General features: G+C 39.5%; 2 protein-coding genes across 4 annotated transcripts in view; one reads left to right on the forward strand and one right to left on the reverse strand.

Annotated features, from left to right (window-relative positions):
- The window catches only part of TRIM37 (tripartite motif containing 37), a 56,663-nt gene extending 51,809 nt beyond the window's left edge, over window positions 1–4,854 (forward strand). Inside the window, exons 23-25 of one of the 2 annotated variants that reach the window (XM_050928780.1) lie at window positions 1,909–2,061; window positions 3,274–3,358; window positions 4,098–4,854. In XM_050928780.1, the coding sequence (XP_050784737.1) occupies window positions 1,909–2,061; window positions 3,274–3,358; window positions 4,098–4,101 (242 nt within the window). In that variant the 3' untranslated portion in view covers window positions 4,102–4,854. The other variant, XM_050928779.1, reaches the window with a different exon arrangement.
- A 1,819-nt stretch (window positions 4,855–6,673) lies between these two features.
- Window positions 6,674–14,087, reverse strand: part of PPM1E (protein phosphatase, Mg2+/Mn2+ dependent 1E) — a 121,579-nt gene continuing 114,165 nt past the window's right edge. For both annotated transcript variants that reach the window (XM_050928787.1, XM_050928788.1), the window contains 3 exons: window positions 12,655–12,798; window positions 12,172–12,265; window positions 6,674–11,864 (listed from right to left, as the gene is read on the reverse strand). In XM_050928787.1, coding sequence (XP_050784744.1) covers window positions 10,792–11,864; window positions 12,172–12,265; window positions 12,655–12,798 — 1,311 coding nt within the window. In that variant the 3' untranslated portion in view covers window positions 6,674–10,791. The remainder of the gene's footprint in view (window positions 11,865–12,171; window positions 12,266–12,654; window positions 12,799–14,087) is intronic.

Here is a 14,087-nt window from a genome sequence, read left to right on the forward strand (position 1 = left end):
TCACTGCAGCGTGATCATGATGTGTTCCTGCAGTTCCCCTCTTACAGGAGGAAGCATTAAGAGGGGGAAAAAGGAAATTTAAGTAAAATATTTCATTGTTAAAACCCCAGGAAACAAATATTACAATTTATTTCCTTTCACAAAAGAAAAATTGCAGTAGCATAACCATTTGTTTTCAGGTAGCTATGATTAGCTGTGAATTTTGAGAACTAGCTTTTTCTTTGGGAGCATGTTTCATACATAAGAGCAAACCCAGTTTCTCCATCTGACTTCAATGTCAGGTCAACATGTTGTGCTTGTGCATTTATACAATTGTAATTCCAGAAAGTCTTCAGAGAAAAGGGCAGTTGAAGGAGTCACATTTACATTTTTCTTACTTAGGTCTGCTCGAAGATGACAGTGCCTAGAATTTCACAATACGTCAAAGAAGCTGTTTTGTGCCATTTTAAGAGTCCAGTCAACTCTTGGGCAAAGCAGTTGGAAGAGCACCTGGAATTGCTGTTTTCTCAGAACCATTTGCATTAAGTCTTGTGATAAGATCTTTTGAAATAAAGGGGTTTGGGCAGGGGGAGAAATTTATATGAAGAGTTTTGGAAATCTTACTACTCGTTTAGTTGACTTGGGGTGTATGGGCAAGGAGTGGAACATCTTTGCTTTGGGGGACTGTACTGCAAAACCATTGGCATCTTGTTAGTCATCAGTGCCACTCAGTCCATCAGCTGTTAGCCAGCACAAAGCTAACCAATCCAAACACCATAAAACCTGTGTACTTTCCTCCTGTTTTGGTTAGTTTTCAACCACTAATCATTAAGGCTACATTTTAGTCACAGGTATTTTTAGTAAAAGTCATGGACAGGTCATGGGCAGTAAACAAAAATTCATGGTCCGTGATCTGTCCATGACTTGTACTATATACCCCTGACTAAAACTTGGGCTGGCCAGGGTGCTGTTGGTGTGCAGCCCAGGACCCTTGCAAGGGGAGAGGGGCTGGGCAGCTCAGGACCAGTGCTGGAGGAGGGAGGCTGGGCGGTGGCATGTGGCTCAGGACTCCTGCTGATGTTGGGGTGGGAGGGTTGGTGGGTCTAGTAGGCTCCCTACTTGTTTCCGCACAGCTCCCCAAAAGCAGGTGGCGTGTCCCTGCAGCTCCCAATCCCCTGCCTCAGCCCTGAGCTCCCTCCCACACCCAAACTGCCCCAGCAATGGCTGGTGCGACTGGCCTAGGGGCTGCCTGATCTGCTCGGGCAGCCCCGGAGCCAGCTGCTGCAGAAGTCACAGGTCACGGAATCCATGATTTCTGTGACAGACATGGAGCCTTACTAATTAGTTTCAAGTAGTGGCAAGACAAGGGGCTGTCTTCATTTGAGAGAAATAGGATGAGATATATTTGGAGGAAAATCATGTCATGTGTTTGTGACCTCTGAATAGGAAAGTTAACCTGATTGAAATGTGTTGCTGCTTGGAGGAGTTGGCCTATAAGTCTGCTTAAAAGGCCATGACATGTCTTAAAACTAGTAAAAAATATTTGGACTTCAGTTCATTTACAGTGGTCCACTGAAGCATTGGTAAGAATGGGCTGGCTGCCAGCTGAGGAAAGCCACTAAAACAGAAAGGAAATGCAGTTATACAAGTTCACACTTACACCATTCAGTTGGATTTTTATAGGGTTGCTTCTTTAAGTCTCCATTGAGTAAGATAACCAGACAGAACATTTTAAAAACTGTTCCCCAAGCATGTTCTGCTATTGATCCCTTAGTGCTTTGGTAAATAAGTTTACACACTGCTCACTTTATCTTGTTCTCCTGCCAAGCCTGAGAATTTGATGTCGGTGCATCTTGGGAAAGAAAGGAAGCTGAGAACTTTGTGGCTACAGGAATTTCATTGCAGCAGGTTCTCCTTTGCTCTTTGCAGCTGGGCTATGTCAGAAGCACGTCCTTCACCTCCTGCCAGGCACAAGCAGCGATAGCGACATTGAATGTGACACAGAAAATGAAGAGCAAGAGGATGCCACATCCACCTCAGATGCGTTTAATCATGCCTTTGATGTCCAGCCCTCAAGTGAAGGTAGAACAATTATATTGTGCAATCAGAGGGGGCAGCTTTCCAAATGCTACTCCTGACATGGCTCATGGTTCTTGTGGGTAAAGGATACTATTCGGGGCTAAGTTATTTCCAAAACTGTGCAAGTGTTGGTGCCAAATGAAGCCTTCCAAATATTATCAGTTGGTGCTTGAGATCTCATTTTTAAAATGGAGTTAAAGAAAGCGAGAGTGAACTTTTCCTAACTTTGAAATCCAGGACAGGACCAGTCTTCCAGCAGAAGTCCCCTTGCCTGGAGTTACTTCAAAGTAGACTTGATAAAGCACGATAGAGTAGTCTAAATGACCTATCAGGTTTCTTCCATCTCTAACTTGCCCTTGTCCAAGGCTGAAAGCCACAGAACAGGTGTAATCTTATGGCATTGTGTGATGGCAGGATGCAGAGAGCATCTGCTGTGGACAGCAGGTCCCATGGTTGCTGCAAAGCTGTGGTATCAGAGTGGTGAGTAGGGGAAGAGGCATGGGAACCTGTGGCTTCAGATTCACCATCCCAGTTGGGGAGAGATACAGCTGCTTTGTAGGCTACAATAGCAGCCAGCATGTAGGCTGTAGGATTGTCTCTGCCCTCTGCATAAAATCTGACTAGCTTTGGGGCAGAAGTGTGGATTTGGCCCCCATTATGTAAATTCTTAATTTTCATTGCAGAAAATAACAGTAAATGAGTGGTGGTAGCTGAAATGTCCCCTAATAATGAGTTTGCATCTGAACTGACAGTAAACTGCTTTTGAATACTTTAGCTCAGTTTTAAGAATTGAAAGTGTCTACCATTTTGTTCTGTGAAAATATTCAAAAACATCTTAGAGTACTTTTAAAACGTTTACATGATTGCTAATGCTAAATAAGTTTGGTTAATGATTTGGAATAAATAATAATAGTCTAATATAATCAGTAGAAGATCAATGTCTTATTCTGAATTAGTAGTTTACTGCAGAACTCTACAGCATAACATTAAATGTTACATTGCTGACTCACAAAAAAATTGAAACCGCCACCATCATAGTTTTAAAATTGTAGAGCAGACTAAGGGTTCCAACTTTGTATCTGTCTTTCATATGTTAAGAATGAAATCTTAATCTCTCAAAGAATTGCTAATTATAGAGCTCATTAAATTACAGATTTTTAAATTTAACTGGTTTGGGAGCTTGGTGTTTAAGGATGCCATATAATTGTTTTTCAGTATTAGAGCTGTGTTCAGTTTTTTCTGAAGGTGATCAAATAGGCCCTGAAGACCTCAGCTTTGGTACTGGAGAGGACAATACAAGGTAATTTCTAAAATAAGAACATTGACTTAATGGCAGTTAACTTAAGTCTTATTGTAATTTGGTTTGATAGTATATAAAAGGGTCAAATCCATATAAAGTTTTGCTTTGTCAAGAAACTGACCCCTCCATGTGAAATACTCCCAGTGTGATGCACATGCTCCCTGCAGTGCTCATTCACGTGAAGGATATAAAGATGGAAGGGCATTATGTAATTAATATCCTACAACTTTTAAATACTGCCCACTTTCCCATTGTTGCTGAAAGTAGATGAGATCCTGCTCCATTTCTTTGATTTACTTAAAGTGTCAAGACCTGTTAACTAATCTGCTTTGTTGGTAATGCAGTTGCTAGAGGTAATGTAGCATCAAAGCAGGGCTGATTGAGGGGGTGGGGGGCTCACATTCTCCTCCTTGCTGGTTGTTAATTTAGTATTTATGTACTTACCTTGGGAATTTTAAGCACCCTAAATCCTTTCTAATCCACAAAATAGTGCTACTACTATGGGCTCTTTTTAACGATTCCTGTGGCACCTTATAGACTGATGTTTTGGAGCATGAGCTTTCGTGCGTGAATACCCACTTCGTCAGATGCACCCATGAAAGCTCATGCTCCAAAACGTCTGTTAGTCTATAAGGTGCCACAGGATTCTTTGCTGCTTTTACAGATCCAGACTAACACGGCTACCCCTCTGATATTTTTAATGATTGAGATTGCATATGAACTGTCTCTTTTGGGCTAGGTAGAGGATTGGCTTGTTGACTGCAGAAGACTTTGAAGAGTTGGATTAACACTAGCCTGCTTGTGTCCCTGAGAAGAGGCACACTTCATGATGCTTATTTATTCCATCTGTATTTTTCTCGTAGGGTGTTGCACAAGCTCCATTGTGCGGAAAAAATTATGTAGTTCTTCCATGGCGGTTTTAAACCTGTTCATAGGGCAAGTTGCCCTATGAAAAACCTTACCAAGACTGTATTCTTCATGGCTTTGGCAGGTTCAAATGCAGATTCTGAACAAATGTTCAAAAGGTGCTAGAGCCGTGTTCATATTTGTCTCCTTACCGTACAACTGATACAGCAGAGAATGTGGGGGAATATCCTTCCCTTTTTATTATTAATGGTATGAAATAACACTGTAGTTATATTCATAGGGATCTAAGCTATTTAAAGTTAGGCTGAAAGTGGCCTGCACAAGAGTTAGTTTGTGTTTTTCTTCAGACTCCTAATTTGGACCAACTGAGAACATTGTTGCCAAACTTTTTACCACTGTGCATTGCATTTGAGCTGCTAAAATGTTTTGTGAAGCTCTAATGAAAGCTGAATAACTGGCTGGTGAAAAAGCATGAATAAGTGTATACATGTTGAGTGTTCTTGTCTCATCTGACTGTACTTGCTGAAACATTCATTTTGTATGTAATGTTCCTCTGTTTAAGTGCGTACAAATCATATAGTTTAGTTTAAAACTGTTTGCACTTTTTGTTAATAAAATGAACATTGAAATACTGTGTAAAATTATTTTGAAGGGACAGGGATGATTGCATATGCTGATGGGAAAGAATTATGCTGCTACCTAGTTACTGTTCAGTTCGGGGGGGCTTTAAATCTACATCCTAGTGGTGCTGAACCAGTATGTTCAGGCCACAGTCTGCTCCAAATGAAATGCTCTGTGACTTCCACAACCAATAGTCCTTAGACACTCCCTCATGAACCAAATACCCACTTCTTTCAGTCTCTAATATAATGTGGATTTCTTTAGTCATTATCTTGAGCTTGACTGCAGTGGTGTTTGCTGTATCATCAGTTTGTGTATCAGTGTTCTAGGCTCTCTCAAATACAATACTCATCAGATGGTAGGCTGTGTGAAGAGGATGTAGGTAGAAGCATTCATTGGGTGTAGTTTGAGCTCCTGCATTCTAGCCTTGGCTTTTGAATTCATGTTGAGGTGTATTTGATTTAACCTTCTTTCACTGGTTTTGCTAACTGAGCATTGCCTCCCATCCTGATTACAGGAGCAGTCCAAGTTGATTCTAAGCCATGTGAGACTTGAGGGGAATAAATTGACTCCATGTCTCATGTAGGTCTTTGGTTAATCAAGTGTTACAGAGCCCTAGAAGCCCATACACTTTGTTCCAAGTTCACTAGCAAGTGTACGGCTGCATTTGTGGATCTAAACCATTGGTCTGTATTCTCATGCTTCTAAGTATCAAGGAGCTGAGTCCTCTGAACATCTGCCAAGTCCAGAACCTTGTGTCCTGCTTGATAATGTAAAGCTGAGGGCCAACAGCCATGACTAGGGCTATGGGAGCAGCTGATTATTTGAAAGGTTGACCTAGGTGCTACACTTTCAACTAGAAGGTTTTTACCAGGAAAGGGTGCTGGGGCAAGAGCCTGTTCTTGGATTAAAAATGAAAGCTAGGTATCTACACCTATTTCCTGGAAAAATCTTTATTTTAAACAGCAAAAAAAAAAAAAAAAAAAAACTAACCCATTTGAGCTGCTCTGTGTATGACTCCCTCTCCACTTGTGATTTTTATTGTTTCCTATGTGTATAGTATTCTGAAATACATTAGCTCCAGTTTCATAGGGAAACTCTCATCTAGATGCTTTTGCTTACATACTGTTCAGTACAATGAGTGTGAGGGACTGATGTGTTTGAAGTGTTAAGACTGCTCAGGCAGCTAGTGTACCAATCATACAGCCACTCGTGCCAGGTCTGCGGGGCCTTACAGAGCCCACAAGTATCTGGAGTCCTCACTAGCCCAGCCAAAGTTTTAAGATATTTAGTCCTTGAAGCAGTGTGGAAAATTTAACGCTAAGAGCAATGTTTAAAAAATACGGGGAATCTAAAAATTTAGGCTTGAAGTATGCAATTGTTGCACTTCCACTAATGGGCTACTGCTGAAAGTGGCACAAAGTGAACTGTTACAACTAAATGTCATTCAAATCCTGCACATCCCTTTCTTTGTTATAAAATAGATAAGAGAACATTCAGTACGTAGCTCCCCTAGAGAGAGGTAACAAGATACTAATTAAGCTACAGTTTAGGAAGCTACAACCTTAAAGCATTTATACAACCTACTCCTAAGTCTAGATTTGTTTAAATTGCACCACAATGGTCAGATGCTCCTGCTTCCTAGTCTGCATATGACACTCAGATGCATTTTCAGTAGTAGGTAAAAGCAGTTTAACCCTAGATTGAGAGCATCAATTTGAATTCTAAACAGTAAAATCCCATTAGACTATTGTACAGAAGCAGTTTAGCACAAGGAATGTGAGTTTACTTATTTAAAGACAAATTCAGAACAGCAGACCATAGAAAAATGTTTTAATTGTTTTATTAAGATTGATAAAATTTCAATATAGTCCTTATCTGTAAACACTTAAATAAAATATGGATGACTGTTACATGGATTACAACTGACCTCATGAGCTGTAGAACAAGGTTGCAAATGGAAAGATCCCAACACTGTAGCATAAAAATGATTAAATTAATCACTTCATAAAGAACATATTAGAATTCATGAACAAGAGAACACAAGTATCTCAACAGGAGCACCTGTGTAGGAGCTGGTACCACACCTGGAGTTTTAAAAACAAGTTACTACTTTGAGAAGAAGACAGGATCAATCTCTGCCAACCTCCCCTAGTCCTGTTTCAGTTTCTTCTAATTTAAAGGTAAAGAAATGCAGCATAGATAGATATAAGTAAAAGAAAACAAATGCAGGCAACTTGTAAATATTTGAACTCAATCTTTGAAGGGGGGTGTTTCTGTCTGTTTTAATGTTGGCAGCTACAGTGCTTTAAGCCTGATTAACAATGACTGGAAAAAGGACAAACATTTAAGTTAGAGGTTGCATTTATGTTTCACTATTATATATTGCATGCTATAAGGGTAGAAAGTTTTTTATTTGCTGTTGCAGAGTTTATGATCCAAAGAAAGATTGCCCTAAATTGTAGGTATGAACAAAGCTGTAGTATCCCCTTCAATGGCTTTGTCTATAGTGTTGAATGAGTGAATACAGTGTGCTAAAACAGCCACTAATTTAGATCAATCTTTCTCAGTGCTACAACAGGACACTGCAAGAGTAGGAATTACCCAGTGGTGGGTAGGATAGCATAGTGGACTTGAACTACAGCAGTCATATCTGTAAACACTGAATTTCTTGTACCTCATGTTTCTGTCCATAACACAATGCATTTTTCACTGTGTTCCAAAAATGGAGCAGAGTTTGACAGTGTACCACTATAAATGTGGTATAAGTTAAAATCTGCTTTGACATTGTCCTTAAATGTTACACTGCAGACTAAACTAAATAAATAATGAATTATTTTTACTTGCAAGGACAACTGATGGCACTTTTAGGTAAAGAAAAGTTATTTACATGTTTCCACTCACCCTTAGTGCAAATTGAAATGGGTTAACAGCTCCCTGGTCTGGTGCTATACTGCTCTCTGCAACAGCAGACATTCCTCAAGAGTTGCACATTTAAAAAGTGTACACTGGAAACTATTAGAGGGAAGATTAAATTAATCCCTTTAATACTCACAGTGAATAGCATACCAGTGAGTTCTGAACTGCTTCAGACAAAAAAGCCTGAAGTCCATTTCTCAAAACCAACACAATATTTTATTTTCACTACCTACCTTTTATTCCTGCAAAACATGTTTAATAGGTAAACTGAAACTGATGCAGATTGTGTTAACTTGAAAAAGGGATACTTCAGCTCTTTATTGGAAAGGTTATACAAGTTTCACCACTACTAAGATACACAATAAAATTACAAAACAAGTCACAGACGATCTTAGAATTAACAATTAAATACATTTATATAGATACTTTTATATGTCTATTTTTTTTTTACATTATCACCAGATGGACGATCAAAATACAAGATACAGAACATTTAAATACCATTAGTTAGAGGGGAACTTATTGCTTACGTTAGCAAGCAGCAAATAAGGGCACAGGATTTTGAACTGAAGAGAACTACTTCCTATCACCAGTGGCATTAAGAGAAAACATTGCATTTCACAAAGCACTGCTTTTTTGTCTAGTGTGTAGAATCAAGAGCAGCATGTATCAGACCAATAACCACTACTTTATATATATTATAGAAGTTTAAAAGACTTACTTACCTTACAAATGGTTCCTGTCTACTCTAAATGAATATAGTGAAGAAATGTACACTTGCTATTTATACAATATTTTGCACTGAACCACATAGGAACTATGATGGCAATTTCCCTCCTAAATGGTCTGAGAAGCAGAATGATCATTTATGAATCCACACCTAAAGAACTACACCCTTGACAAGAGAGCATACACTCACTCCATTACTTTTCAACCAGTCTTGCACATTGGGAAGTTCTATCATCCATAACTTTAACTTGATATATTTACTTGGACAAGGAATTGCACTTACATCACCTTCCAGTAAAAGTACAACTATCAAACAGAAGAGACTTTCAATGCATCTTCTATATTAGTGTGAAGTTTAAACAATGAAAGGCAACAGCAAGATTGCATACTTTAGTATTCTGTGGTTTCTCAAATTTCCGTAGTAAATCTGATTAGAAACGTACAATACATCTGAAAAGAATGTTAACAACATCTAAGGCTTTGTAAGATGACAAATGTAAGAGCCAATGACTCCTTAATATTTGTGGTTTTAAAAAAACTGCAAAATAATTACAGGAATCTAAAATCACACTTCAATTCCTGTTTGCTTACAGCTTTTTACTATTTCATCAAATGACTTTTAAAAGACTGACTGAAAGAGGAAGCTGAGATCAGTAAAGTTCAAGTCTTACAGTTTCAAATAATTTAGACTCTCCTGACTACTTAACATTTAAATATTTTAACAAATTCTGGCTAACTAAGGCTGATTTTTAACATGTTACTGCTAAGATTGAGTGGTATATTAAATCATTGCTAAAATTAAATGCTGTTGGAGAATTACATTTTATATTCATACCAGTGCCAAATGAGTATTCTCATACTTATTTATCATGGCAGGAGACCTAATATGCTGTCCGATACATTCAACTGGAGCAGTTTTTAATTACTTTTGTGTTCTAATTAACTATTTCTTTAAGAGTAAGACATCTCAAGGATAGGTTGGGGGGGGTGTTTGTTTTTTAATAATTCGATAAGCAAATGGGCTCAATGGGATAGACATGGGCAACCCACATTCTCCATCTTTCTCTGCAAATCTAAATTTGTTGGAGGAGAGCTCTGGATTGTCAGTGCATTTTATGATCTCAGCTAAACAAAGCAACCACCCTCATTCATCTACATCCACAGCATTTCCATTCGCTTCAGGTTAATATAGCAGTCTCACATCCATTTTCTGAATCTATCGGGAATAACAAGAATTCAGTAATAGTGTCACACTCACTCCAGCATTTTATCATCCCTAAAAACTTCCACTTTATTTTAAATTATGCCCTTGCAGTCTAGAAACTAACCTAAAACAAAATCCTGATCAAATTGTTCATTATTCTTAACAAGCAGTTCTACAGTTTGATCAGTTTAGTGACAGCATATTGTACCTGGATATCACCTCAGACTCCGTTTCTTTCAACATCTGAGATGAAGGTGTGATGACATTCTCCTAGCAATTAACCACAGTCCTGTTAGATTAAAGCCAGTGGACAACAGCCTCCTAAACTGTCAAATAAAAATGCCACTAAAAGCACCAAAAAGTTATGAAATCCCCACATGCTATATCTCTAGCTATGGGGAATATTTTTTTTAAAAATACAAAAACACTTTTTTCATATTCCATATTATATGTTACAGGAAATAATAGCTAAATTAATTGTATGTACCTTAATCTGAGTCTGAGAACAGAGCAGATTTTACAGCATGAGTCTCTCCATTCCTAAATTACCTGTTAATACCCTGTATGGCTTTTAGTCTTTTTACCTGCAAAGTGGATGGTTTTCTATAGATATCTCTCAAAATTAGTCTAAATAAACAAAGGAAAATAAGAAGAAAATGCCACCTGGACTTTATGGAAACTCTCCCCCCACCCTTTACAAAATTCAGCATTCTAAGACAGGATAACTTTCTAAAAATATTGCTCCATAGACGTATCTCAGGCAGGTTCAACTTTATTTTCAGCTGCATTTTTTTCAATGGTTTCTAACTGTGTCTATTCACCTGAGCCAACTAACCAGCTTGTCTAGTGAATGAGAATATAGATACTTACGTGCATGTGTTTGTGGAGGTGTACTTAGTGGCACCACCAGCAGTTTTATTGTGACAAATTTTTTTTTTTTTTTTTTTAAATTCCTTGGTCTATTTACATCTGAGCTGAGTTTTACAGGGAACCATAACAGTTCTGAAATACTCACCTTTTGATTTTTTTGATGCCATTTTTATTCTGGGATTGACTAAACTAGTTGTCTGAAGCGGGGATACAAGGAGGATGGTTATATTTTGCAGCTCTGATAAAGGTATGGATCTGGTGTACAATTACTTTGTCTTTGACTCAAGAGCATATTCTCACCATAAACTTTGTGACTATTCATCCTCCACCACAGAGAACTTCTTACCAACATCCTAATTTTACTGCCACTTTGGACAGGTAAGGATGGACCTAATCCTTCCATATGGGAAGGTTTGTGATTAAAGAGATGTGTGTGAAACTTTGGTTTGAGCCTGGCTCCACATCGCCTCTTTGCATTATAGAAGTGGAAATGAGAGAAAGCAGAGACTCTTTTCCCCAAGGATCTGAATTGTTCCTTTTCCAATCCAGAAAAGTGTGGCAATAAACCCTCCATTCTGTAAATGTGCTGCCCTGTGGAACTCAAACTAAGAGAAGCAGAATATCCCCTTGGATCTGTAGGTCCAGACACTGAAGATGCGGTGCTTTTTGGAGCTTCATTCTTCACTGTTGAGCTGTTAACCAAATTGACTCCCTTTGGTAGGCCAGGACTCAACACTTGAACTGGTAACAAATGTTTGGCATTCCGAGGTTGGCTTGCTTCTGTTTTCATCAGGTCTAAATAAGGTTGGTCTTCAAACAGGTGAATTTTGGACCCTATGCTCAAGCTAGTTCTATCAGTGAAGGAATCCACTCGCCCATCATACCCTAGATCTGCAGGTGCTGAGCACTGATGTTGAGGCCATGGTCGTTTGCAGTCTCCATGGTTTTCTTTATCTTCCCCATTATCTTCTTGTCCTCCTTGAAAAGAGTTCTCTGTCCAGTCTGAATCCTCACTAACATCTACTGCTGTATTCATGTCCCTGAGAAATACCACAATGACAGTGATGTTGTCACTGGAGCCAGCATCCCGTGCTGATGCCACTAATTTGTGTGCCACCATGCTGCTATCTCCATTATTCTCCTTCAGGTGGTCAGCCACCACCTTCACAGCCTCATCAGGATTTACTGTGTCATAGAAGCCATCACAGGCTAAAATGAGGTAGTCTTCAGACCCATCCAGTACGGTGGAGGTGGAGTCTGCATCTCCACAAATATATGGCTTGTGCTCAGCATCTCCTGTGGAAAATGGAAAGCAAAGTTATTTCAAATCTCAGGTTTTTGATTGGCATGCTGAGTGATATGATAGGTGGCATCCTGGGAACCTTCTTATTAATTCTCACATCAGGAACCAATTATTCTTTTCCCTAAATTAGAGGAGTCTCCTGGAATAACAGGCTAGACCAGCATCTGTTTTCCAGAAAAATGGAGACAGTTGTTTCTGGTTCTATTTATCTGTTGTATTACATAGTGCGATCAATAGAAACCAAAAGATAATTAAAACAGGGAAGAGAAATGGATGCAAGAATTAAAGTACATTTCCTACCAATAGCTCTCGAGACGGATAAACTCCCATTCACTCTCCAGGCCCCAAACCAGACCACACAGCCTCCGAGGGCCTCGATACGCTTCTTCTCATCCTAAACCGCAAGGCAACATAAGAGTTGATCAGGTCTCTGTTGCCAAAAAAAGACCCTGGGTGCTTTCATCAATGTATTGGTGTTTTCACATGTACAGCAGTCCTGAGCCCATACTGTAAAGATTAGTGCTTTAACTTCTGCAGGGATTTTATCCTGCCCCCGTACCAAATCAGAACAAAAGCTTTTTACAAGTCAGTACTCTTATCCAAAGTAATTGGAGTAACTGGCCAGGTGCTTGTTCAGCTGTTCCAAAGGAGACAGAAAAGGCAGTTGATCAGTAGTACAGAAGCTCTTTTATATGCAGACAGCAATCATAAATCTTTGAAGTCAGAAAATAAATATGAAAAGTGAAAAGCTATCCATCTTCAGTTAAAACAGGCCATTCTTACCTCCCTATCCGGTTTATGAGGCTTCATTAGTTCCACCGCTTGGCCCTGTCTCACAAGCATCACCTGGGAGTCACCAAGCCAAGCTACATGCAGCATATTTCCTCGGATGAATGTTACCACACCAGTGGTGCCACACCGCAGGCTCTGGAAAAAATATCATCTACTAGTTTTAAATGGGCAAATGAAGGTGAACTGGAAGTGAAATGCCTGGGAACAGTTTTCACTGCTTCCCTCAAAGAAAAACATGCTGACATTCAAATTAACAGCGCTGTTGAAATGACAGAGAAATGGGGCTGCATTTGTCCTGCGTTTGCTACCATTCCATTCTCTTTCCCCAAAGCCAGCGTGGCTGAATGCGAGTAATTGAAGGCACAATTTTGTCCTGTATGTCTGGTGAAAGTCTAATGTTCAAATCCTGCGTTTTGCCACTGTTTCACTGTGTAACCCTCTTGAGCACCGAGTTTCCCATCTGTAAAATGAATTGGTTTAACTTAACTACCTCAGAGAGTGACGCACTCAAAGTATCTTGAGATCCACCTTACGTGAAAAGTGCTAAGGAAAGTGATGTCTTTGTGACACTATGAAATAATTAAAAAAAAATAATCAAAGACCAAACACAGAAAGTATAAGAACACAAGAATGGAACCGCTCCTCCCCTGCATAAATGTATTTCAGTGGTTGTGAAAGGTGCTGAATTGACAGTCCTGGAGAATGAAGTGCTCTGCTTATTCAGTGGACTACTATGCTGTGAACAGCAGCTGACCCCTGACCTGGAGTGATAGTTAAACCTCTTTGACCCATTCACTCATTGGCCTCTGCAAGGGGGAACTTAGTACCAACTGTAATGGTGGTTTCTGTGATGTAGACAAATCCACTAGCCAATAGTCTCAGACCTTTCCCCAGCAAACACAGTCATTGAGTATCTGGCCACTGCCACCATGAGCTGGATTTGAACCAGTGCCCCATAAGTGGAAGAATCTGTATTCCATTCCAGTACCGATGTCCTATTTAAAAATCTGAATAGTCAAGGCCGTATGTGAGGTGAGCTAGCGCTATTTAAGCAAAAGCTTTCCCCCTAGAGCCAGAACTGCAGTACTGGGGACAGGCAGTAAGGGAAAGTATTTTCAGGAGGAGGAGAAGGGTGTCATTGACAGCATAGATTCAACCCAGTACCCACTGGCCAAGGTTGTGAAGATTTCAGGTTCACTAGTAACCAGTTGGCAAATACAATGTACCATGGAATCTAAGAGGCCTTCTGAAATTTAACATGGAATTGAGGATTTTGACCTTACTTACTTCAAACTCAAAATTTCTAAAGGGACCTGGGCCTGCCCCTGCAGTCTGTACATGCATGTGACTCCCAAAAGTCAGTGAGTATTGTTTGCGTGCACCCGGACTGCAGCATCAGGCCCTACGTACATACCCATTCTACC

This window comes from Gopherus flavomarginatus, chromosome 19 (assembly GCF_025201925.1).
Source record: "Gopherus flavomarginatus isolate rGopFla2 chromosome 19, rGopFla2.mat.asm, whole genome shotgun sequence".
NCBI classification, from domain to species: domain Eukaryota; kingdom Metazoa; phylum Chordata; order Testudines; family Testudinidae; genus Gopherus; species Gopherus flavomarginatus.